General features: G+C 40.6%; 1 protein-coding gene and 1 non-coding gene across 3 annotated transcripts; both read right to left on the reverse strand.

Moving 5' to 3' along the window:
• Positions 1–2,659: 2,659 nt before the first annotated feature.
• Positions 2,660–2,753, reverse strand: trnai-uau (transfer RNA isoleucine (anticodon UAU)). The gene is made up of 2 exons: positions 2,716–2,753; positions 2,660–2,695 (listed from the first exon to the last, which is right to left on the reverse strand). It is a non-coding gene; the product is annotated as a tRNA-Ile (tRNA).
• Positions 2,754–4,160: 1,407 nt separating this feature from the next.
• mta3 (metastasis associated 1 family, member 3) lies at positions 4,161–23,766 on the reverse strand. Of its 2 annotated transcripts, none has more exons than XM_053851155.1 (19): positions 23,513–23,766; positions 21,709–21,776; positions 19,475–19,568; positions 16,117–16,243; positions 15,891–15,954; positions 15,651–15,768; positions 15,257–15,359; positions 14,686–14,785; positions 14,429–14,617; positions 13,578–13,652; positions 13,439–13,497; positions 13,196–13,314; positions 12,334–12,491; positions 11,892–12,114; positions 10,628–10,720; positions 10,373–10,534; positions 9,831–9,862; positions 9,616–9,734; positions 4,161–6,180 (listed from the first exon to the last, which is right to left on the reverse strand). In XM_053851155.1, exons 1-19 carry the CDS (start codon positions 23,538–23,540, stop codon positions 6,009–6,011), a joined length of 2,103 nt encoding a protein of 700 aa, XP_053707130.1. In that variant the 5' UTR covers positions 23,541–23,766; the 3' UTR covers positions 4,161–6,008. The 2 variants fall into 2 exon arrangements, with proteins under 2 accessions (XP_053707130.1, XP_053707139.1); XM_053851164.1 differs by having other exon boundaries at positions 6,032–6,180; positions 9,606–9,734.
• Positions 23,767–24,760: the final 994 nt, after the last annotated feature.

A 24,760-nucleotide genomic window follows, 5' to 3' on the forward strand; every position in this document is an offset into this window, starting at 1 on the left:
GAACAAAGTGATGCTGAATCTGAAGCACTTAAGTTGATAATCATAGTTTCCTTAAAATATCACCCCAGTTACATTGGCTTGGTGTCTGAACTGCAGTAAGGCACGCGAACGCAATTGTGCAGTGTACAGAACAACTAAAATCATAAATGTAAAAAGTAAAAATGAAATCAGGTTGTTGTATCATATTACAGATGCTGTTCAGAATTAAAAAATAAAGTAACAGCCCAGTAAAGATACCTGATGTTTCAGTCATATGATTTACATAGACACGAGATCAAATGTAGGCAAAGTAATACAACTGCAGCCAGGGGATTACAGCGTCCATATAAGAGTGTGTTTAAAGATGTTTAGTTAGATAGAGTATCAGTGAATTTGATCTCCGTAAGTGTGTGTGTGTGGAAAATGACGGCTTATCCATGTTCATTTTGTGTTCCTCCCTCAGGATTAGACTCCAGTCTTATTAATGAAAAACTCATCAGATATCAGAACAAGTCTCTGGGAGCCCAACTGGGGTTATGAGACACAGGTCAGATTAAAGCCCAGTGTGTGGATGTACGTGTGTGTGGGCATGTTGAGGACAAGACACAGCAGAGTAGTATTTAATTTTCCAAGATGAGGGATTATCACTGGCAGAATTTGATCATTGGACTCCGATCTGGGATGTTCAATCACAGATTATCCCAAATATTAAACTCCCTGTCTTTTGTCCCTCAATCCCCTACACATACACAGACGCTCCTCCCAACTGTTGGATTCTCATCCTGCAAAGTGGCCGACTGAGCCGACTCTCAGGCGGTTGTGTGATTGTTCAGCCACCTGCTCACCTCGGGGAGCCAGTGAGGGAGCGGGACCCGGGTCTGGGTCGGACAAAACAATCCCGTACTCTGATCCATCCTCGTGGCCCACATGAATTGATGCGTGCCTTAATGTTTTAATCCCAACCCTGACATTGCTTTAATTTAATTTGATGGTGACTGAAGGCTCACAACATATTACACATTTGGTGCATCACCGCAGAATCATGGTGTGCATTTTAAATACTTTAACAGCTGCTTCTTTACATGCTCATTTGAAGAATTGCTGTTTTTTTATGGAAGGTCATTGGCACTACTGGATAGTTGCTCAGGTCCTGGTTTCACGGGGTCCCAAACCTTTCATTGATAGAGATCAGAATTGTTCCCCTTCCAACACAGGTGCATTTTCAGGAACCGATCTTTTGGAATTGGTGAATGGCACTCACCTCATTCCAAGGCTGCCACCCTGCAAAAAACCAGTCCACCCCCCTCGTAGAGGTGAAGGGGGTTGGTGGTGTGTCGCTGATCCTCAGCATCTTAAGGGCGCAGCTGAAGAGAGTAAATTAAAAAACTGTTAGGGCTAATCCGGAGCAGAAAAAACAAGTGGCACACACTCAAAATCTCTCATGTCTACACTGATCCGATGAAGACACACAAGCACACCACAGACGTTTGGTGACACATTAACACACATACATACACGCGCACATTCCCTGCTGTTAAATACCCTCGCCGGAAGGCCGAAGAAGGGAGGGGGGTGACGACGGATGGTACAAGACGCTGATCTCAACTCTCATTTTCAGGCCAGAGATGTGAACCCGGGACATCTGGGTCACGTCATTACTGCAATCTTCTGCTTGTTCATTCCCAGCTTTGGGAGGCTTAGACAGACAAGCACGCACACATGCATGCACACGCACATTCATGCTTCAAGGAGATCACAATGAATATGAGATTTTGGACCAATGTCTGCATTTGTGTCACATGGACAAGTGACATACATGTGTTCAATTCAGGTGACCAAAAACCTGAAGCAGATTTTCTTTTAAAGCAATTCTACAAAGATTTCAGTGAAGACTTTTTCTATTATACACAAATAATAGAATACATAATAGATAGAGTTGGCAGCATACAAAAAAAACACATTTACAAAAACACATTACATTTACAGATACAACGTTGTGAGTTATATGGGTTGAAAAAAAGACCTAATATCGGAAGAATAAGGGTTTGAAAAACAAAACCGAGTTAATTTTGCAAGAACTTTAATAATTGGATATAGGAGAATTACTACCATGAAATATAGCAGGAAACAAAATTGTTAAAAAAGGATAAATTAATAAAATATTTATTGTATGGATAAAAAAAATAATATTTGAAAAATAAAAGCAACACAAATGTATTCGATGCATGACTACAAAATACATACTTTTGATAAACAATATATTAACAACGCACCAAATGTTAAAACTTTTTTCCCCTGAAACACGTAAAATAGCCGACAGCAGAGTAAGCGCCGTTGAAATCCTTGGACAGAAAAACCCACTGCTGCCTCCTAGTGGTTCAGATTGATAACTACAATTCCTATGTTAAGAAAATTTAACGGATAAATACAAATTACACTAAGTTAACAGGAGAGTTTGACGATGATGACGATGAAGGCGCAATAGACTTAGGTTTTACACACGGGTTTTAATTGAACATACCGTGAAAAGAAGGCTAACTATCCGTGTGATTGATGCTCTGTAGATATTGTTTACTTGTGTACTGGAATGTTAGCGCCGTGTTGGTTTAAACAACTGAATGGTTTGGATTGAAACGCTATAAGCTTTGGTTGCCGCTTGTGAGAGATGATATAAAAGTCATGCTCCAGGTGAGGCTCGAACTCACAACCTCGGCATTGCTCTGCTGAATACTGACATATAAGTACCGCGCGCTAACCGATTGCGCCACTGGAGCTCCGCCGCACCACGTGACAAATACGGTTTAAGAATGTCCCATTCATATAGAATCGCCTTACAGGCGACAGCACATCCGAATAAAGCAACAGATCGACCAACGACGTGTAAAGGCGAAACGCGAGCTCATCAAATCGTCCACATACTTGAGAACAGGCTGTCATGGTGCGTTCACGTGCGAAATGCCACTTCCGCCCAACAGTAGCTGCCGTCATTTCTTTGGTTTTCATTTGTGTATTAATATTTATGTCTTGGTTTTAAAATAGGAAACAGCTTCATTCTTCATGGTATACATCACTTTTTGGCAATAATAACACTGGTCAGTGTAGTTTGTTTCTTTCGCCAAGATTATAACAACGATTGCTGTTGTTCAAATGTGTTGTTTCCCTGCATTTTTTTTCAAATTGCCGAGTTACTGTCTTCGAGAAGACCAAATAAAGGGATGAAGCTGATACCATCCATGGAAGATAGGATGCCACTTGCCTTGCCCAGAATGGTTTACTCATCTTCTGTGTATTTTTCGATACTGAGATTTTCGTCTATGGGGACTGACACACCTCTGTCCACATTGTTGAAGTTCAGTGTTTTCAAGAAACTTTTTTTATATATCAGGTGTGTATTTAGATTTGTACAGATTTTTTAGGCCTAAAAATTACACAGTTCTTGATGATAATGATACTGAAAATGCCAGTTCTCGAGTCTGTTTTAAGTTCTTATTTATCAGTCAAAATTGCCTTTATATTCCCGCCGCATAATTGGCATTATTTCGGTTAAGTTCATACAGAAATGAATCTCATTGATTTTGAAACATTTGTAGCCCCTCCTCCCTGTGTGTGACATCAATTGAATTCTAAATACATTTCAACGTACACATATTGTATTCTGTGTAGTAAGTAAAACATTACTTTTCCTCATTTTTATTTTTGTGACACATTCCATTCGTCCATGTTTGGTTTAGGTGGGTTGTGTGGGCCACAGCTGCAGTAAACAGGACCAGTCTGACCCAGTCTCAGTCGGACAAACCAGGAGCAACTCACTAAGGAGGTATCTGTGTGCAGCATAACTAGTTGACCTCTTCTTCATGGCCAGCAGCAATTCTTCTTTGAGCCTCTGCTGAAAGACCAAGCTGCTCACCCATTTCGGCAGCTTGATCTTTCTGCCTGTCACTTTCAAAGGCTAGTCACTTTGAAATATTAAGAAATGAATGACTGCACTGCAAGTTTATTTGGATATTCAGGAGTAATGGAATTAATATTAATATTAAGAACATATTTTTACTTGATTGAAATTCAGCTTATGAGTATTTTATTTTATTTTTTATCTTGAGCTCTGAGCACAAAATAAAACTCCAGAGAATTGCTACAGACATCTCAAATAGATTTGACACCCTTCAATAATCCAGCATTGTTTTTTATTCTCAGCATATTCATAATTCAACACTTGACTTACAGGAAACACTAACAGAAACATTCTGAATGAAAGAGGGAAAACAAAATCATGTGACCAAGCGGCGGTCATGCCATGTCAAAACAACCCGAAGGCTGATCCGATCTCATGGCAGTATCGTCATGCAGCAGAGGAAATGGATGAAAAGTTGCAGGCCGGATTGAGAAGCCTTTTTTTCTTTGTTTTTACTTCCCCACGATTGATGTTTCTCAGATCCATGCCTTCCGGATCATAAAAATCAGATGAAAAGAATTTACATTGAGAAGATGAAATATACAATATATCGTACACAGCAGGGAGGTTCAACTCTTAGAGTACTAAAATAATCAAGAAAAACAGCGATTATAAAAGAATCCTTTTTAAAGGTAGTCATTTCAGTGCGGTTTCTTCTTTGTGTCGGGGATGGACTTAATCCTCAAAAAACATTTGAACTGCAGTAATTCAAACTCTTGTCAAAAACATGTGAGATCAATGCTCTATGGAGCAACACCAACAGTGACACTAAGATCTAGATATACAAACGTAAATCCAAGGATGACAATGATATTTTCGTGGTAGCAAGACAAAGCTCAGGGTTTAGCTGTGTCAAGCTAAGAAGCTACAAAAGACAGAATCTAAGACAGAGAAAAACTCAGCAGTGTCGTCTCCTGGCTCACTCAAGTGCATGGGAGGACAGCGAGGCTGAGATGTGAAACAACGAGAGAGGGGCCAAAATTCATGAAGATGAATTGAGTAACTGACTGTAACCAGGAATATACATTTGAGTTAGATCTTTGAGTCTCATAACATTTACTCTGACTTGGATTATGAGTGTGGAGATTGCTGTTTTTTGTTTCAATTGATTTGTGTCACAAACTATGAACAATTGTATTGTGGCCAGGTTCTCAGGTGCCCCCCCACCCACTCTGAAGGGGGTACATGGAAACTGAAGCCCAATAATGTTTCGGCAAGAGAGTTTGAAGAATCTGTCTGCAAGACCAATGCTCACACACAGGTCAGTGCTGTTGGACTAATGAAAATGAAAGAAACAATTTAAGGCAGAAAAATGTTTTCAAACCCTCATCAGAACTATTTACAGTTAACATGGCGACATGTCATGCGACAAATAAATGTTATTCATTTTGTATTTTCAGACTTCCCGATGATTATTTCCTTGAATGAATGAGCTGGAATGCAGCATAAGCAGGATTATGAAGAAAGGCTGCCTCCAAAATTCCATATAACGTCACAAATCACAATCAACACAAAGGTTTCACAAAGCTCTGTCAGAATATCCTCACTGATAATAAAATCACTTTCAGTCTCAAATCACTATCAGTCCTTCTCTCTCTCTCTCTCACAGACACACACACAGGTTTGTATCTCTCTCCTTGTGGGGTCCGCTCATTGACATAATGCTTTGCTCAGCCTCTCACCATAAACCGAACCATCCAAAACAAATGGCTCACCTTAATCTGGACTCTCAACCAAACTGAAACCCAATTATAATGATGCAGTTATTTTGAAGTCTTCAATCTCAAATTGAGGCTTGGATTTTTGGGGTTTGGCCAAATGGTCCCCACAAAGACATGAGGTTATTCCAAGGAGGTGTTTTGTCAAAAAAATCGGTCCCCACAAGTGATGATAAACCAGGCACACACACACACACACACACACACACACACACACACACAGACAGCACCTGCAGGCAGCTCAAGTCTACGTTTCTATTGCATCACGTTTCGTCACTTCCTCCGGTGTCTAAACGATTGGATGACAGATGAAAAAAGGTTGGTGGCTGTGAAGGTTCAACACTGAAAATCTACGACCATCAATCATGGATGACGATAGGACCTCGCATCCTTAAGCTGGCGTGGGGGTTTGGCGGTGCCAGGGCCAGGCCCTGGGTTGGAGGCTGTGAGATCCTGCGGAGCGTGATCTGCTCACAGGGCTGTCGACAGGCGTGCCTCAGCTGGGAGCGGGACAGCATCCGCCGGGCTCTTCTGCAAGCGGAGGACACCACAAGAGGGAGTTAGTGACAAGGATTTGCCCTGAAAACAGCAACAAAACCCGAATGGAGCAAAATGGGTTGAGAATAAAGAGGTATTTTTTGAGCACTCCCCTGTAACCTCACTCATAAAACAGAGATGAACCGGCTTTGAAAAGGCTTCAGTTGGCCTCTTCAGACTGTGTCTTGATAAAATAAAATTGTAGGAGCCGTTGCTGTGACTGGCTGCCCACGTTGCTAGGCAACTGCAACCTCCAGTCTGGCAATTATTTCTTTTGATCGCTATAAAACTGGAACACGGTGTACGTTTACTGCATTTATCAGTTAAGCTGTGAACATGGGAAGCAGGCGATTTGGCTTGAATGACTCAAAGGGTGGTTAACTGAACTGGTGTCATGAGGTTAATGGATCTTGGCACAGCAACTCCCTGAGATTAAAAATGATAATAAAACAAGTGCTTTCAACAAGTACAGCATAACCTAATAAAGATGTCCACCTTTGCACAGAACAACTAAACTAGAAGAAAAGAAACACATAAACTAGAGACAGACATAACTCCAAAGCCCCTCTCAGTTCCTCCCACTCAGTAAGTGTTTTTTAAACAAATATTAGTAAATGTATTTCAACATATTCCTGGTGTAATGAGTGCAATTGGACAGCAGGTGACAGTAGCGTTACAGACCAACTTTAAGACGCGAGGAAGAGGCCAGGTGCAATGATTAATGCGAAAACCCCCAAAACGAAAACCTTCAAAACTTTGATCATCTATATTTTACCACGATATGAAATTTTATGAACTAATAAAGTTAAGTTCTCCAGCTAGTTTTAGGGTGGTCACTTGACCGGCAGCACACTGCACGTCACAGAAATGAATGGGAAATTATTGAAATACATTTGACCGTTTCAGATGTATTCGGTTTGCAAATAAAAAAGCAGTGCCCGAAAGTGAAGGAAATATAAGGTAAAACTGTTATTTCGCTAATAGCCTGAAACCTTTGAACCACAGTGATGTAAGCAAAACCAGAGACATGAATCAAACAAAGTCAAAACCTCATTATACAAGGCAATTTATGTATATGTTGTCACGGAGAAACATTATTTTGATGTAAATTAATTCAATTCAAATGGCAGCATCTCCATTCAGTGTTTTGCATTTGCACAAACAGGCATGAAAAACATACGTGCATATGAGTCTAAAAAATTGGAAAATAATTGCATGACTCCATAATGTTAGCTGTACAGGAGAAGAGTTACAATACAGTGTCCATTTCAAGGGCTCTTCATCTCTTCTGCAGTTCACTCAGGCAAACCTCTGTGGTGGTTAGGGAGGAGAGTAGCATTAATATACAAGTGTTGTGGTTATATGGAGGGCCGCCAGGAGCCTCTGTGCTGCAACCACAACCCATATGGAAAACTACCAGCGATACTGAAGGTCTCACTCAGAGAAGACGGGTGTAGAATTATCGGAACATATGTTTAGACAAATGCGAGAAACATACCCGAACCTGTGAGTGATTATTCACTGTACCCTACAGGCTTTCAACCAAGGCAACCTAATGTGGTTCATGTGCGGTTATCGCCCCGTATTTTTCTTGACATCAGAATAGGAAAACCTATCAGTCGTGTGCTGCTACAGAAATAAGAGCTCTCATGAAGAGTGGCAGCAACATGAAGCTGACAGGGAGCCTGTTTTCATTCTCTGGGATTTGCATATGTAGTACAGCAAAAAAAAAAAAATTTTTTTCTGACTAATTTGACTACACATTATTGTTGTTGTTTTTTCTTTTTTTAACCAAACAGACATTAAACATTGTAAACCAATCTTGGATGTTTTTTGCAACATGGTCCAAGGTGAAACATGTGTTCACTCTCTCTCAGTTACCAACAATAGCATGCAGGCACTGCAACAGTTACGCTGATGCTGCTGAAGTGTACAATTTGGAATAACTTATTGTGGAGCCGAAGCAGCAGAAGTACCATACATCGCAAACAGCTCAGATTAGCCAACACTGGCCGTGACTCTTGGTTGCAGGTTATCTAAATGAGAATGAGACTGCCTGGTAGCATTTAAGGTCATAACACAAAGGTAATAGTGTGGCATAACAGGCCATGGTTATTATATTACAGCTAGAGATAGATAGATAGCTACGCACTTCTGGCCACATGATTTTCATTGTGTTGCTGCTGAGTAAACTGCCAGCCTGACATCATTGAAGATAGCCAGCCCTGCTCTACTGAACAATAGAAGTCCAGTATTTTACATCAGCGTCGCGGTGACCACAATGTTCAACCTGTTCCACGTAAAGAAACGCAGAAGAAACCTCATGGAAGCACCTGATCAGGTGAACAAGTCCAGTGTCCCCACAAAGATGTCCATTATTTAACGTGTCATTTCTTAAGAATAAAATCACGATACATAGCATTTGACCCAAACCATTTTAGAACAGTTATTATCAGTAAGGACCTTCTCCTTTGTTGGCTATAGCTAGTGAGCAATGTCACCAAGAGAATTAGGCCAACATTACAGTAATGTTTATAGATGGTCTTAACCATATCTATTATCCAGTCAGAGATCGTTTTTAACTATTTTTATAACTATTTTTCATATGGGTGAGAATGTTAGGGGTTAAAAGTAAATGCACAAGGCAACAATGGATGGATGCGATGAAAGAGGACATGGAACTGTTAGGCATAGGCTGGACTGAATGTGACCCCTCGTCGTCCTTTGACCATGACAATTTGACATGACAATTCAACAGTTTTGTCTTCTGTCTTGACTACTAGGCTCAGAGTTGGCCCGTCAGCAACAGCTCGAGATCAGCTGATTTTATCTGCAGCTCTGGGAATTGTGCTGTGACGCCTGTGCACACTGGCTCATTTAGGCACTAATGGAAGAACATTTCACTCCGACATAGTTGTTATGTGTTGTTCGCACGACACATGTTGTTTTGCTAACCAGTGCAACCATATTCCACGAATAACCGGGAGGCTTCGTTTTCTTTAGTAAACAACAACATTGAATGATTGTTGGCGGCAAAAAATATAATTCAGAGCTACAAAAGACCATCTGAACATGTGAAAATAATTTTTGTCATATTATATACTAGAAACCACAATGTGCTTTTGTCTGTCACAGCATCTGTGCCAGACAACGTGAGCGCTGATACCCATAAAAGGACCAGAAAACATGAAAAACAAATGCAAGACGTTCTATAAACCTTAACTTTGACTAAAACCGATTGACAAGCTTTGTTATTGTTTTGTCACAGATACCTGAGTGTAGGCGTTTAGATCCTCCTCCAAATCAAGCTGTCCTCTAACAGCCCAGAGTATAAACATTTTCATTTGCAACACATTCTGTCAGCAGTAACGTAACACTCACACACAGGCGCAGCCATGCGGATGTTGTAAAAGGGTCACCTTTGCTTACCTGGTCTCCCTGGTGACGAGGAAGAAGCTGTCGTCTGGCGCATCGATCCAATTGGGGCGTCTCTTGCGGATCATCACTCCTCCACGAGTGCTTCCACTGCCGCTGTTGCGGCCGTTGTGCTGTTGAACACAATGAGAAAATAGACAACGTTAGCACACACCAGACAGAATGGAAGAGAATCAAAGAATAAAGAATCGAAAAACAAGTACAGTCACCATGAGTGGCCCACTTGTGGGTCCTGGGTTGTCTGCAAAATAAAAATAGATTATGAGCGTGTTAGTTAGGTGTGGTGGAGTCCAGAAACAGGCTGTGTTTATTAGAGTGAAAAGATATTGGCTGGCATAGTCCATACGTGCTAGAGTCTCGCTGACAAAGCTCTGCTTTCATTTTGAAGTAGATAAGTGTGTTTGTCCTTGAAAAAGGGTTTCTAGCGCCACTAATATCTTCACAATTCAAATGAATTACTCAGGAAACATCAGCCTTAATAGTGACATCGATGTGGTTTTGTTTATCTACAATTTTGATGTACTCAGTGATGAAATCTTTCCGTAGCTATTATGTGAGGAGCCTGATAAATTCATTTGTCGCCTTGATGTGTTGATTCATTGCTGACACTGAATTTACATCAACCAATTCCCTTTAATTTGTGCCACTTTCCTCTTAAATGTCTGCTTGGAATTAGCTTGAAGTGAACTATTGTGAGCTGTGTTATTTAGCATTCCCAAGTCCCCACAGACAGATCATCTTGTGCGTTTACCTGCACGTCTATCCGCCTCTGTCCTGCTGTGGTGATGGTAGCTACGCTTTCCCAGCATGCCGTGGGGTCCGTGTGGTAGCGAAGAGAGCAGGCGTCTAGGTGGAGGTGTCTGCAGGCCCGGAGTGCGGTGAGGACGGGGCGTTTGTGCAGCAGGGCGAGACTCTGGAAGAGACACCACACAGGAGCTGCAGCCACACAATTTCCTACTCATATGACAGGAGGGTTTCGGTTTTTGCCGGCCGTGTGTTTATTTACCTAGAAACTGCACAACACTGGTTAGTGTGCTTCTTTTGGCCGCTCGGGTTTTGGGTAGACGGGTTCCTTGCCCTTCGGAAACCCTTAACATATCTGAATCAAACACACATAAGTACATTTTTACAAAGTTCCTGAGAAGGCTTCAGTGTTAGTTGAAGTGAACCCTTCCATACAAACAAAGCAGGTCAGCACAGGGGTCAATGCAGGTGAGCAAATCAACTTGAGGTGTTAAAAATGATCACTTACGTTCTGGGATGGTCACAATTGTCTCACACATGCACATAGAGATGTAAGTTCACGCTTACATGCACGCATGTCTATGGAGAAGAATAACAACACAGTCAAACATGAGAGCAGGCACTTAAGTCCATGCTGGGAGGGGAGGCTCGTCTTTCAGGCTCTTCTGGACAGTCAATGGACAGATAACACAGACACATGAAGCACAAGGACTCGGAAGAGATGCTTTCAGGTATGACTTTATTGGAGCTCACGTTCACACAGATGAAAGTAAAAGAGGAGGAAGAGGTAGAAGATGAGGAATATTGCAACGACTGATGGCAAGGATGATTCCTGTCATTTACAAGAGAGATGGAAGAGTCAATATTGCTGTTTGATCACATTCATAGATGTCAAGCCGGAAGAGGAGGAGGGAGTGAAGATGATTGTGCGGACAGCAGCATTCAAGACAAACTTTGACGAAGCTTTGAGTTGAATCTGTCCTAAACCTCTGGTTCACGACTATAGTTGTAAAACACACTCAAAGCTTTTGTGCAAAACAGCGGACACACCATGCCGAAACCCATTATTTGCAAATACAATCGTGACTTTCCCACCCGTCTTTGCCAGCAGAAGGGTGCAAAATAGAACTTCTCTTAGCAAAATACACTTTCTTTACATGTGACTGGAGCAAATGTTTGGCTCAGATTAGAATACAAGCTCAGATTTGTAAGTTACAAGAATGTGTGTGTGTGTGTTGAATCAATGATGCATCAATAACGTTGAAAAATGCAAAGCAGTAAAAAAAAGAAAATAATGAATGAAAAGATGATCAAAACTCAAAACTTATGAGGACAGGCAGTCTTTATTGGAAATGGGGAGGGAGAATACAAAACCAAATAATAATAACAATATTAAAAACAGAACAAAACAACAGGGGCATAGAGGAAAAAGGGGAAATGGGTGTTGATGAGGGAGGCGGGTGTGTTTGTGTTTTGTCAACGGGTGTGTCCATGTGGCAGAAGTTAGGAAGTGAAAGCGCTCTTACACTCTGCCTTTATGGCCCCACAGTTAATGGGGACAAAGGGACGCCGTGCTGCGCGGCGCAGCTTGATGATGTCACGGCACATGTGCCGGGCCAGTTTGGTGAGGCGGGTGGCCTGCAGCAGGAACGCCTGCTTGGTCTTCATGGAGGATTTTGGGCTGCCGCTGTTCCGCATGGGAACCATGTGGTTGGACTGGCGAGGAGCGTGACCCCGAGAACGAGGCTCCTGCGTAAAACAAGGAACACAGCACAAAGGTTTTTTTAATCGAGACACACAACTCTCAACATCCTTATCATTCATGGCAGGTGCATCAGTGAAGTTGACCGAATAAACAAATTGCACATTCGTTTGGATGAAAAGAGAGTAAATAAATATTAAAGTAAGCGCGTCAGTCTTTCAGACGTGAAAATGAGATCAAGCTTACAGCACTGAGTTCTCACTCACATTAGCTGTGGGTGTCGGGGAGGTCCTCTCCTCTGGTCCATCTGCTCTGCTGGGCATCTTCAGACCACCATACTTTTTCCAGTACATCCAGCATGAGACACACAGGCGGCACTGCATGTTGGGGGGGCCCCACGAGTACCACTGGGCCGACTGCATGGCTGTAGACGAAGACACACAAGACAGTCTGGTTGTGTCCAAACTCTACTGGAATTGTCAACCGAGCTGAGCTACTTGTTTCCTCTTCATTTATTTCTTATGTACACATGCTTTGGTGAATCATTTTTTTCTTAAAAATACTAAATAAAAGCTTATGGTAAATGGTACCTTTACGTCATATAAGCATTTACAGTTCATTTTTATCAAACAATCATGTCATATCACGCTATTCCATAAGTTACTTTAAAAGTAAAAGTTTTTTATTAGGCCCAGATTCAGATGGTTTGGTCACATGGAGACAGGAGACATGTTGGATGAAGAAAGTAGGCGATGGAGGTACCTGCTAAAGAAAGAACAGGGGTGTCTCCCTGTTCTTCCTTTAGCTAAGGTTGGTGGGTGTGATGAAGGAGGACTGTGACTAGAAAGGATGATCAAGTTGGGTTAAACAGGCATTGGCAACCTCCTTAGGGGTAATGATGATAGAAGGCAAAGATCTGGTGAAGATTTCAGAGTTTTAGATTACAGCTCAAATCAGGTTCTTCAAATCTGCTCTCATTCCACTAGAGCGGACTAAAAGTCAATATTGATGTCCACATTATTTATAGCTCAGCAGACGGATAGCCACGGATGCAGAAAAAAATCAAAGTGGTATCCAACAGGAGAGCATCTAAGAGTCATGCTATGTTATGAACAGAAGAACACTCACTGTAACAGCTCTCGCATGCCCGCCCGCCCGCCGACGCGTGGAAGGCCCCGGGTCCTGCTCCATTCACTGTCGCCATCTTGCCATTGGTCATGGATATCTGGTTGGGGTTGGGCTTGTTACTGTCAGAGAGAGTAAGGGGGAAATGGCAGCAGTGAATGAAAACATTAATTATGCATCGTTGTGGGTGTCTATGGTCATGCGCACATTAATAACAATGACGTTGAAAAAGAAGACGGAACTCACTATGTGGGAATATAAACCTGCTTTAGCTTGCTCTCTGCTTCAGCAGCCTTCAGTCGCTTCTGAACAAAGACACAAATGGTAGTCATTGAGCTGAGTCTGCTCTCAAAGAGGAAACGTTTCAACGTCACAAAGGCCTCACCTGTTGCACATATCGGTCTGTAGTTTTCCACATGTAGTAGTACTCTATGATGCTGGTCAGTGACTTCCAAGGCAGCTGTTGAAGGTGGAGAGGGAAGAATAGGTAGATGGAAATGAGCAACAACATTAACAACATTAAGGATGTTACTATCAGCTGTCAGGGTCTGTTCGGGACTGTGTTCACATGAGATTGTTAGGCTTCAACAAAACACATCCAGTCAAATAAAAAAGGCCGTTATAAATGAGTAGTCTGGAGGTCTAACTGCCAGCACACACATTTACATAAATATGACCTAAAATTGCAGTTCGACAGAATGACACCGATGGTTCTGAAAGCCTGACAGATTTCAGATCATTCTCACAGAGCTGTGATGTGCATACAATTTGATGGATTTCAGAGAATTAGTATTCTGATTAATATTCCAACTTTTCTGAGCCGTTGTGAGGCACTGAAATATGAAAAATATGTTCAGCACAAGCAGGCAATTCAGTGTGTTTGTAAGGATCCCATGAGTAAAAATACAGTCACACTTACTCACACTTACTGTTGTTGTGGAAGGTATTTATGTCAGTCTACAGTTTTTCATATATTAATCCCTTTTCTAATACTGACTCAATGCATATTTATTACAGTAATGGATTATCATATATATCAAAAGACTCACATATAGTACATACATAACAATTATTTCATAGTGTTCAGTGGTCGTGCATCTATTTGTAATGCTCCATTTCTGTTAAATTAGTGACCAAGTTCAGATTCCAAACATCACAACTGTTAAATATGACATCCCTGAGTTGGAATGAACCAATTTTCATGGTAGCATGCTGCCGAGTGTAAGGAAAACTTACAAAGTCTTGCCGTATGTCATTGAAGTCCTTCCCATATTTTTCTAGAGCCTCCTCAAACATAGCTGCCTCAGAGGCGCTCCATTCCTCCATCTCGTCCCGGCAAAGCACTGGCCCCCCAGCAGGAACCAGAATACTTAGTGCGCTGGACAGGTCGTAATTGTGTGAATGCAGTGTGTCCATCGCATGGAACTTAAGCAGAAAGAGAATGTCACGCACTGTGTTGCAAGACAGTGTTTTTTTAATAAACGTCAACTCACCAACGTAATGTCTCGTGAGGCTGCAGCAGCACTCATGTGTAAACTTGGTTGTCTGACAGAACTGCTGCAGTCCAACGCACGAGCAAAAGTACCCACTGCCCTGGAAAATATCACACAAACATTCTGTTGGTTTGTCAGTCAATACAATCCTGTTGGGTCTTGCTGCATACTGCTTGAGCTGCCATCCGTTTCTGACCTATTCTCAGCTGGTCTTCAAACCCAGGACAAGCATTTCAGTCGAGCAGCATGTGTCATGACCATACAAATCCCTCTAACCTACATTTTGTTTTTGAGTGGCATCGAAATCAGTCTCCACTCCAGGCTTAGCACAGAAAATGTCGTTCAGAAGTGACTCTATTCTGATACTCCAGAGGGTGTTGATTTAAAAGTTCCTGAGATGTTTGATAAACCTCATTTTAAAATAATAATTAAAAAAAATAATTTTCTCAACAAAAAACAATGCTGTACATGTAGATTTTTTTCCATACACAACTCCAGTTTACTATAAATATTAACCATTTAAGACCAACAACATTATATACAAAAAATGGATGAAGTGAAAACCTCTTACCTTGCCACCACTAAAAATTGGTCTATTTGTTTGTTGGTAAGAGGACATTCAGGATCCCAAAGTTTTTCTTCTAGCTTGGACTGGTCTCGGTCATCTGCTTCTCCTGTTGAACAGACACAGGTTTAAAAACAATTAAATAAAGTTGAGATATTTATAATTCAAATTCTCTCGATGGCCTAGAGCCTTAGCCTCTGAGTGAATTGTGTTCCTCAGATAAAATCATGAATATGCTCTTTCAAGTGACGAGATCGCCTTTTGGGTGGATAATCATCACTATGAAAAACAGCAGGGTATATGGCAGCAATTGCAACTTAACAGATGGAAAATAATTCCATTCGCTCTGATTATGCAGAAAAGGCGTGTGAAATTAGGCGTGTTAAATTCCGTGACTCACCTTCTTGCAACATCTCGGGCACGTCGGCCTGAAATCGTGGCCCTACTCTGATCTCTCCTTTGTCTGCAAGGAGGGTTTTCTGTGTGGGGTCGTACACCAGCGAGTAAAAGAAGGTATCCTGCAGAAAACAGTACAGCAGTTAATGGCTGTCGCCAATGTTCTTAAGGTCTAGTCCATGTAAAATTCAGAATATCTATAACAGCTCTCTATATATATCTCTCTATATACCTCAACGCTCACCTCTTTATCAAGATATGAAAGAACAGCCTCAGTCTCGTTCAGTAATGCGACGCTGCACTTCCCCCTGGAGCAATGAGATGCATGGAGTTGTATTAATTCGAATGCAGGAGGTCACCAGTGCAGATGAGATGTTCATGGTCAATAGAGTAAGCATTCAGAAGCACTTCCAGCGACTGATGTGCTTTAGGTTACTAGTGTGACAGAGTGTGCAGTATCTGCTCGATACCTGATGTGTGTTGCAGGCAGACTTTCGTACTGTCGCGAAAGAAAGAGTTCTCTATGGCGAAGCTGGTGTTTCTGTTTTTCTGTAAGTTCTGTCTCTGTCGGGTTCTCCTTCTCTTCTTCCAGCTCCACTGCAAAATATCATGCAAAAATGAAATGATATAATAAATCATTTCATAAACAAGGGGGGCGCACCAGACAATTAAATCACAGACATAAAAATATGTGCTATTGCTTATTAGTGTTAAAAGAGACCAAGCAGATGTCTGTGTAATATCGCAAATGACAGAATTCTGACAAATTTGTACAAAACTTGAAGTGGAATTGGAGTTGTAAATATAAAACAATTTGAATTACAAATAGATTTTAGTACATTCATACTGCGCAAACGTACAATACTTAGTTTAGAAATATTTCTTATTCTTTGTGATGCATTCTAAAGTAAAATCCTGAAGACACTTTTTTCCATTTTGGTGATAACCTTGACGTACGGTGAACATCTTTGTGTATTGCCAAATGTTTCCACTTTTAACATCATGTTTACGCCACAAAGCTGGGCTCCTAATCTCTGATGTTTGATTCCATTCTGTGTAAGGAGGAATAACAGCAACTGATGAATATGAGCCTCAACCCTAAACATACTTACAATAAAAATAAAGCTACTGAACTGAAAAAGTGAATATCTATGAGGTACAAACATTTTAAAAAAGGGCACCCAAAAATACTCAGTCCTTGGCCACTGAATTCATAACCAAAATATCAACAAAAATCATAACCAAAAAATGTAGTGATAGAAAATAAAACACAATTGAAAACAGGTTCAGTTTAAAAAAAAAAGCAAACAGCGCTCTGTTTAAAATTGCAGCAAATGGCGCTGAGACTGATACTAGCTTGTATGGTGAGGACATCTCTTCTTTTTATCTGCAAGAGGTAGATTTCCCAGTTTGAAAATAAGCATCTCCTCTTGCCGATGGGATACGAGACCGGTCTATCTATATAGCTACAGTGAGGCAAGGGATGGGAAGCAGCACTGAAGGATGAAGACTTAGTCCTACTTTCGCATCGCAAGTTCCTTACCATCAAAACAAATTGCAAAAAATTTCCAGACCACGGAGCTTTCGTGTATTAATGAGTATGTAAGCCGTGACTGCGCTGTGCTGCTGTTGTTTTGCTGACTGTGCTGAGGTCGTCACTTGCATCGGTAATTGTGTTAATGACTTCATAGGCATTTGGTGAAACCCAGGCACTATGTAATCACTTTTTCATTAGCGGTGGAAAACTGGTAAGGATGTGTAGGGTTATAGGATAATTACACAAACACTGAGCAGGTAATATCTGGTCGACATCCACTATGATGGGGAACAGGGTCCAATTGGGTTGCCATAACAAAAACTCTAACTAGTTCAGAACAAACAAAATTCTATTTGAAAGCAAGGACATTTCTGCTTGGAATGAAAACCCAAAAGCAGTCACACAAATTCCATTGTTTGAAGAACGCAGTTCCAAAGTGGGCAAACCGAAGACACTTTTGATCCGAAACAACTTCACATCTGTGTCATTTAAATCTTTTACTTTATTGGTATTCTTTATTTTAAATTATTAAAATCATTGAAGGAATGACCACCATACTTGTTTTAAGCACGTGACCGCCTAGTGATGGACAGTCTATCTGATCAAGTTTCACCCAAATAGCTGAAGCCTCACACAACACTGCAACAGCAATAAGCATTTGTTAACGACTGAATATAAACTGTTGCTTTTGAGTAACATGCATCTCAGAGGAAGAATGATAAACAAATATTGATATGATAATTCATAATAACAGCCTGAACAGTACACATTATGAATTTGGTAAAACACTAAAATCAGTTTCTTCATTGTTGTTGAATGTCTGCAAATTGTTACAATTGTCATATATTCAGCTGTGAATAACAAAATATGGCCGTAATAGAAACCTAACCAGAATTATATTGCTTTTCTTTCACCACAACAGTCAGTTGGACCACAGAGACAACAAGCATATTCAGTAACAACTGCAGCATCCTTCATTGTGCATGACTGACACATCATTCAGCTGATTCTAAATTGTGCCCTTGGAGCTCGAAGGGAGGTAATTTGTTTATAAAACGCACCGTCTTTTGTTTGATTGAGAGACTAAAGAGTAAAACGAAAACATAAGAGAACTGGGTGAACACTTCCCACGCAAAACTGAAGGTTATTATGATCACAGAAAAGTTCTTTATTCTCCAACAAAGTCTTTGTGACAGACATTCATCATTCTTGCAATAAAGGCCCGGAAAATTAAAATTGGCAGAGGCAAACTGAAAAAGTTTGAAAATACGGAATTAATATCCTTCCCGAACAAGCCAGAGCTGTGATTATTGTGGGCGGTCAGTGCAGTAGAAAAAGGCAAACATTGATTTCATAATAAAAGCAAAACATAAATAGACGGCCTTTAACAATCCAGGTATCTATATTAAGAAATTAAGTGGACAGAGTTCAGTACATCACACAGGCAAACTGAACCAGCGTTTTGAAAATTAACTGAGTAAAACACAGAGTTCTTGTTGATGGAAAGCAACATGCCATCAGCAAATTGTTGTTAGCATCTCAGAATCAAAACAATTGCTCACTACTAAGTCAAAACAACAGTCAGCTACTTTTGAACTGTGGCCAGTAGATCAGTTAGCTCCTTGGGCACCAACCATGTTTCAGACCACCAACGTACTGGAAATCAAAAGGTGCAAGAATAGAGAATTGTAACTAATCAACCGAGGGCATCATGGTGTTGCATCAAAACACCCAGGAATCTTGAATCCATTACAACTTGCAGGACTATTCTGATATTTTGAAGGAAAAAGGTGCTACCATGTGACAATCATGTGAAACCTCCAGATCAGCCTAAAGAAGCAGGTTATAATCGATTACTTTGGGCAACTAATGTAATGACTAAGTGGTAATCTGAAACATGTATGTACTTTGGTTTGGAAAAAAAACGAAAAAAATGCATTACGCCTTTCTAATACCTTAGAGAGGATGCATGAAATAATGTGATAACGGTAATAAACTGAAATGGACAGCCACATGGATGAGCAGAGATCCGAGGTCAAATGACTCCATTGTCTGTCTTGAATGAAAGTACACAGGTTCGATTACCAAATTATCTGCGGTTAAAACTGCAGTTGAAACCGAACTCACGAAGTACATCAGTACAAAAGTGCTTTCTCCACCAGAATCAAATGTAGAACTTTGGCAAGCCGTTCCCTTTCTAGACAAGCTGAATGTGCTTTATCCTAATCATTTTGTATTTGTGTTGGGCGTCTTGAGATTGTCATCGTGTGTTGACCTTGAAGAGTACTTACTTGCATGTTTGTCTGCGAGCTGAATGAGACTATGGGATATATCTCTCCTTCTGTAGAAACAAACCACCTTGGCCTCCACATTCCCACTTGCCGTCTGAGAACAGAAAAGAGAGAGACAGCATGAACAACTGACTTCACAAGCCTAATTTCCCTGGAGACCGCGTGTCTTTGTGTGCTCGTCAAACATTGCTGCTATGACAAACTGACCAGGGCAGCAATTGCCATTTTGATGGCATGATTGATGGATTGTCCTGCCATCTATAATTAGGCTGACAGGCTTCAGAACACCACTGTATGTGGCTGGACAAAACAGGCTGTGAGGGTTTGAGAGACAGCGTTTTCGTATTTTGTATGCTTAGTGCCAGAAGCCACAGCCACACTTTTCACTCTGCAGCCATTTACAGCCTCATTACCAGCATGTGAGTGTTGTGGTGGTTTGGTGCCGTCAGTAAAGGTGCTGGCTTTCTAGGTACAGTTTCCGTTCAATTCAATTGATATTGAGTTGGGGTGAGCTAGGTGGGTGAGTAAAGATGGCCACATCCACTAAGCCACTAAAAATACTAACCATTGTAAATTTTAAAGGGGGGTCTGTACCTGAAGTTGAAGGTTTGCCTGAGCATGTCAGTAACACAATAACAATGTGTCATGAAAAAACCTAGCTAGACATGTGAGACAGGGTTGATAGGGACTCGACAGATGCTGGCATCTGTAGGGGTGTGTATTGGCAGGTATCTTACGATACAATACCTATACCGATATAGGAGTGGTGACATTGTGATCATGCAAGTTCAGCAATATATTATAATAAGAACTGTCATTTTAAGGGAGAGTGTTATAGCGCAGTACAATATCATGTGCATGAAAACGGGTTTATTCTTATGACGTCAACCCACTGAGAGTTTCAGTTGAATTTGGCAGTCCAACAGAGGAATGAACAGCTACGTTAACCAACAAAATAACTCCAGATCTCCATAACGATCAAGACATTATGACACATAAGTAGTGCAATATTTCAGCAAAAATCAATATTTTCTTACACCCCTAATAACTTGTGTGATGGGATTCACTGTCCCACATTAGGTATTTTAATTCATAAAAGAGGTTGTTTCAAACTCTCATCCAAGCTGGTTCATCATAGGCTAGGCTAAAAGGTCATGCTAATGCTGCAATCAAACTGTACTACTTCTAAATCTGTATAAGCTAAGGTGAAGAGATTTATGATAGATTAATTACAGTTACAAGGGAAGGATGGTGAACGCCTCTCCGCTGAAAAAATGGCCGTCCTACTAACCTGTCAATTCTTCAAAACTGACTCAGTGTATAATTTTTTTCGCCATATCGCACAGCTCTAGTTTAAGTGTATAATGTTAGATGTCTTCCGTTGGGATTCAATTAATTATCAAATATTCAATGTACAAAGAGTTGCTTGGGCTGCAGCCATGATAAAGTTGGACAACTAGAGGTGAGTTGCAGAATTGCATCCCACCATGAAATATGGGCGTAAGCAGTAGAAAACTAGTGAATGACATCCATTTTCTACTGTAGGCAATGTGAATTTGTGGTTGCTTGGCAGGGTGTTTGATTGTTGTCATTTGGTTTGTGTAAGCTTTTACATGCAAGACAGAAACATAAACAACAAAAGAATAACATTTCTCGTCAAGCAAACGTAATGCAATTCAATGTGAACACATGGACAAAGACATAAATATGTCGAAAAAACATATTGGCAAAAACAAAAGTGATAAGGGAAATAGTAACGCATTCTATTAATGTAAGCATACAAAAAAATGATTTTACAAGTATTTACTGTTATCATAAGATTATTAAAGTGATATAGTTTAATCACCAAAGATCTGCAAAACTTATGGTCTTTTTGTTGTTTTTACAAATAGTGAACAACCAAAAACATATCAAACCAAAATCTATTCTACAACCTAAATCGCAATACTGGACAAAATAAATCGCAATTGGATTATTTTTCCCAAACAGCCCTACTCTTAAACTGTTTCAGTTTAAGACACTCGCCATTCTTGTTTCTATTTACAATCCAACAAGTTAACTGTTTGACTTGAAAAGTAATTAGAAACAAGAGGGAACACCCAAGCAAACAGTAGTACAACAAAGACCTTAACAGAAAAGGGTGTTGGTCAGACAAGAAACTGGGAGGAATCCAAACTATTGGCCCTCAGGGATAAATGGGCACAAACACATACGAAAAACAAAGAGCTCAATACCTTGTTCAGTTCTTCTATACGGCGGATCAGGTAAGGATTACTCGATGAGTTCTCAAAAAAGACATAATCTGTAACAGAAAACAATAAAGCAGTCAGTTGGAGGTAAACTTGCACAATTGGGCATATCAAACAACATTTTATATTTACAGAATTCTTAATGCAGATGTTTTGTAAATCAATGTTTACTGTTTTAAGCAAACCCTCCCTGATGTTTGATATACGTCTTCACACTCTTGTAATACAGTAACAAAGCAAAAGCGAGTACATCAGGATTTTGGTCATTCACCAACTTGATCGAACCCCTCAGCACATAGGAAAAGGAACAAAAAAAAACATGAACAGAAAGGAACATAAAAAAACCCTTGAGACACACTTGGACTATTTCTTGTCATGTCTCTGTAATCTATCAATGACAGAAATAAATTGATATAATGCTAAACATGTTGACATGAGATCCACCAATTTGCTTGGCTACCTATTTTGGTTTAAAAAATAACTTCTTCTGTGTGAATAGTATAACCTAAGACACCTTGCACATTTAATAAGTTTCATGACTATAATCAATTACATAAGGCAGACATACGACCTGCACCAGATGATATATGAAATAATTACAAACATTTCAATTGCTACTTATGAAAAAAAGAATCAAATAACAGACAGATGACATCATAACAAGTTAGCCAGTAGGTGAGAGAGGAGCCTTGGTGTGAAAGTATTTGCTATAAAAACGTGTTCAGTAATAATAACACAACAATAACATTATATTTTATCAGAGTGACAAATATTCAGGGATATGTGGCTGAATCCAATAATTAGTTTTTCGACAGCTAATCATCATCCCATCAAAATTCTTGAATATATATGTATATACAGTCATTTTTAAATGAAACCATATAAAAACTGACCGCAAAATAATCAGAAACGATGAAGCACATAGTCAACCACAGGCATTTAGTCGAGAGAATTGCAGCAGATGTGATCAAAAGGAGGTGACCATGAAGCATTCACACCAAAGTTTCTTCTAAAATTGAAACTAGTTCATGAATCGACCGAAACGTCCTGGCACAACAGTCCAGGGGAGTTTCTGTGTCGTCTGTTCCGTGGCCCACATCTGCGTCTTCTTCGCCGTCCAGAGGTGTGGGGACGCAGCGACGCCATGAATCGAGACAATAATTTGATGCCAAATTCCATCGGACTGCTAACGAGCTAGCTAACCATTCAACCCAACTTGTGCCCATTAACCCCGTTAGTTGTCAACTTTGAAGACACAACAATAAACCCCAGCCTCTAGTCTCTTCCACAATATCGGCTACGTTATTCACGAGCTGCAAGAAAAGCGTCCGAGGATCAATGCAGCCAATTAGTGCCGCCGTTGTTGGTGCTAACATTAGCTAAATAAGCGATCGAATACCGAAGCAGCTCGGCAACATTCGCAGCAGGAATTTTAACAACCTTCGCGCGCACATAGATGCGGATGCCGAGTTACGACATAGTTACTCCGGTGTTATTATACGCACACAACGGCGCGTGCATGTGGAAATGTTTACATTGTGAGTTAGCCATTTAGCATTCTGGCGGCTCGGCAGACGCGAGGCCTGACCCATTTTGAATCCCTAAAATTGGATAATTCTCACCTCAAACGCTGCACGTTTCCGCGTCTTTGCAAGAAAAGTGCTCGTACGCATCCATAAACTACAAACGGAAGCGAAACAACGGGCGCATAACGCCATCGTTTTCACGAGAGTAACAAAAAAAGCTTGTGATTGATTGAATAAAAAAAGGTCCTCATTGACATACATACCTCCGACCCGGTACATGTTGGCCGCCATTTCTGCCCTCCCGGAGTGTGAACATAAACTAAGACAAATTGAATAAATAAATAGGAACAACAAAGTTTCAGGATAATTTCAAAGGGGTACGATGTGGTTTGTGGTCGTCGAGTCACCGGATGTGTACCCTGTCGGGGGAATGTTAAGCAACCCCCCCCTCCTTTTACAATACAGTAAACTCAGCAGCCAAAAGAAGTCGGATCAACCCGAAAAACCACCGCTGACGTAGGGAGGCGGCGCGCATGCGCCGACACGGACCTGAAGACAATAAACAAAAATAAACAAATAATCATGAAAATATTCATGTGCAGGGATGGTGAACAGATGAACACGCGCAACACTAACAATAATAACCGAAACGTGGCCGTTGATTACGTTCTGACATTGTTATGACAAATTAAATGATAATAATGACATTATGATTACATCCCCCCCAGCTCCCTACGAAATGAAATTATAAAAAGATACATTAAAGGCGTATTTTGGGCTAAATAAGACTGCTCGGCCAAATGTTGAACATATTTCAAGATGATACATTTCAATAAATAAATGAATTAAGCGAAGCAAAGACGGGGAAGCTAAAGTTCTGATTCAAGTCAGTCAAAAATAAATAACATTCTGAACATAACGTGAATAACTGTCAGTGACTATTTTCAGGTATTGGTTTAATGTGTTAAACATTGTTGGCTCCAAGATTTCCATTATTCGAGGTTAGACTAATGTTTCTGTCTTCTTTGGGGGATTTTGAAAACGTTATTGACTTATTAGACATCAATACATTTTTAATAACTGTAATTTTTAGCATATGTCCTAGTTCTCGATGATCTCGGACGACTGTTTAGGAAACCCCTTCATCCCAAGCATGACCAACAGAAGACACAGGCTTAATAAACCTTATTCAGGTATATTTGCAAAAATAAAGCAAAATTCCATACACATATGGAAAAACACAGACGTGGGGCAACCCATTTCTATTTCCAAACTTTGTGGAAAGAGGTGATTTCATTTTCCAGATAACACAGGAACAGCTTTCCACACATAGGAGTGTGTGGTTGGTTGGCACATGTTGTAAAAGTAATTTTGCTCCTCGGTCGTGTTCGTGCGTGGGTCCGCGGCTTGTGACATCACAGCCGGGATTGGCTAACCCTGAGTGGGGTGGAGAGTTTCTCTCCAAGCTAAAGAGAAGAGAGCAGAAGAGAGAGTCGGGTTTCCATCAGAGC

The sequence above is a fragment of the Synchiropus splendidus genome, chromosome 1, assembly GCF_027744825.2.
Source record: "Synchiropus splendidus isolate RoL2022-P1 chromosome 1, RoL_Sspl_1.0, whole genome shotgun sequence".
Lineage (NCBI taxonomy): Eukaryota > Metazoa > Chordata > Actinopteri > Syngnathiformes > Callionymidae > Synchiropus > Synchiropus splendidus.

Excerpts from the sequence above, each read along its gene's own strand:
- mta3 (XM_053851155.1), bottom strand. The coding sequence starts at position 23,540 with ATGGCGGCCAACATGTACCGGGTCGGAG. Across the intron at positions 21,777-23,512 it reads CAACATGTACCGGGTCGGAG|ATTATGTCTTTTTTGAGAAC; the intron begins GTATGTATGTCA and ends TTTCTGTTACAG. Across the intron at positions 15,360-15,650 it reads GCCCGAGATGTTGCAAGAAG|GAGAAGCAGATGACCGAGAC; the intron begins GTGAGTCACGGA and ends TCTGTTCAACAG.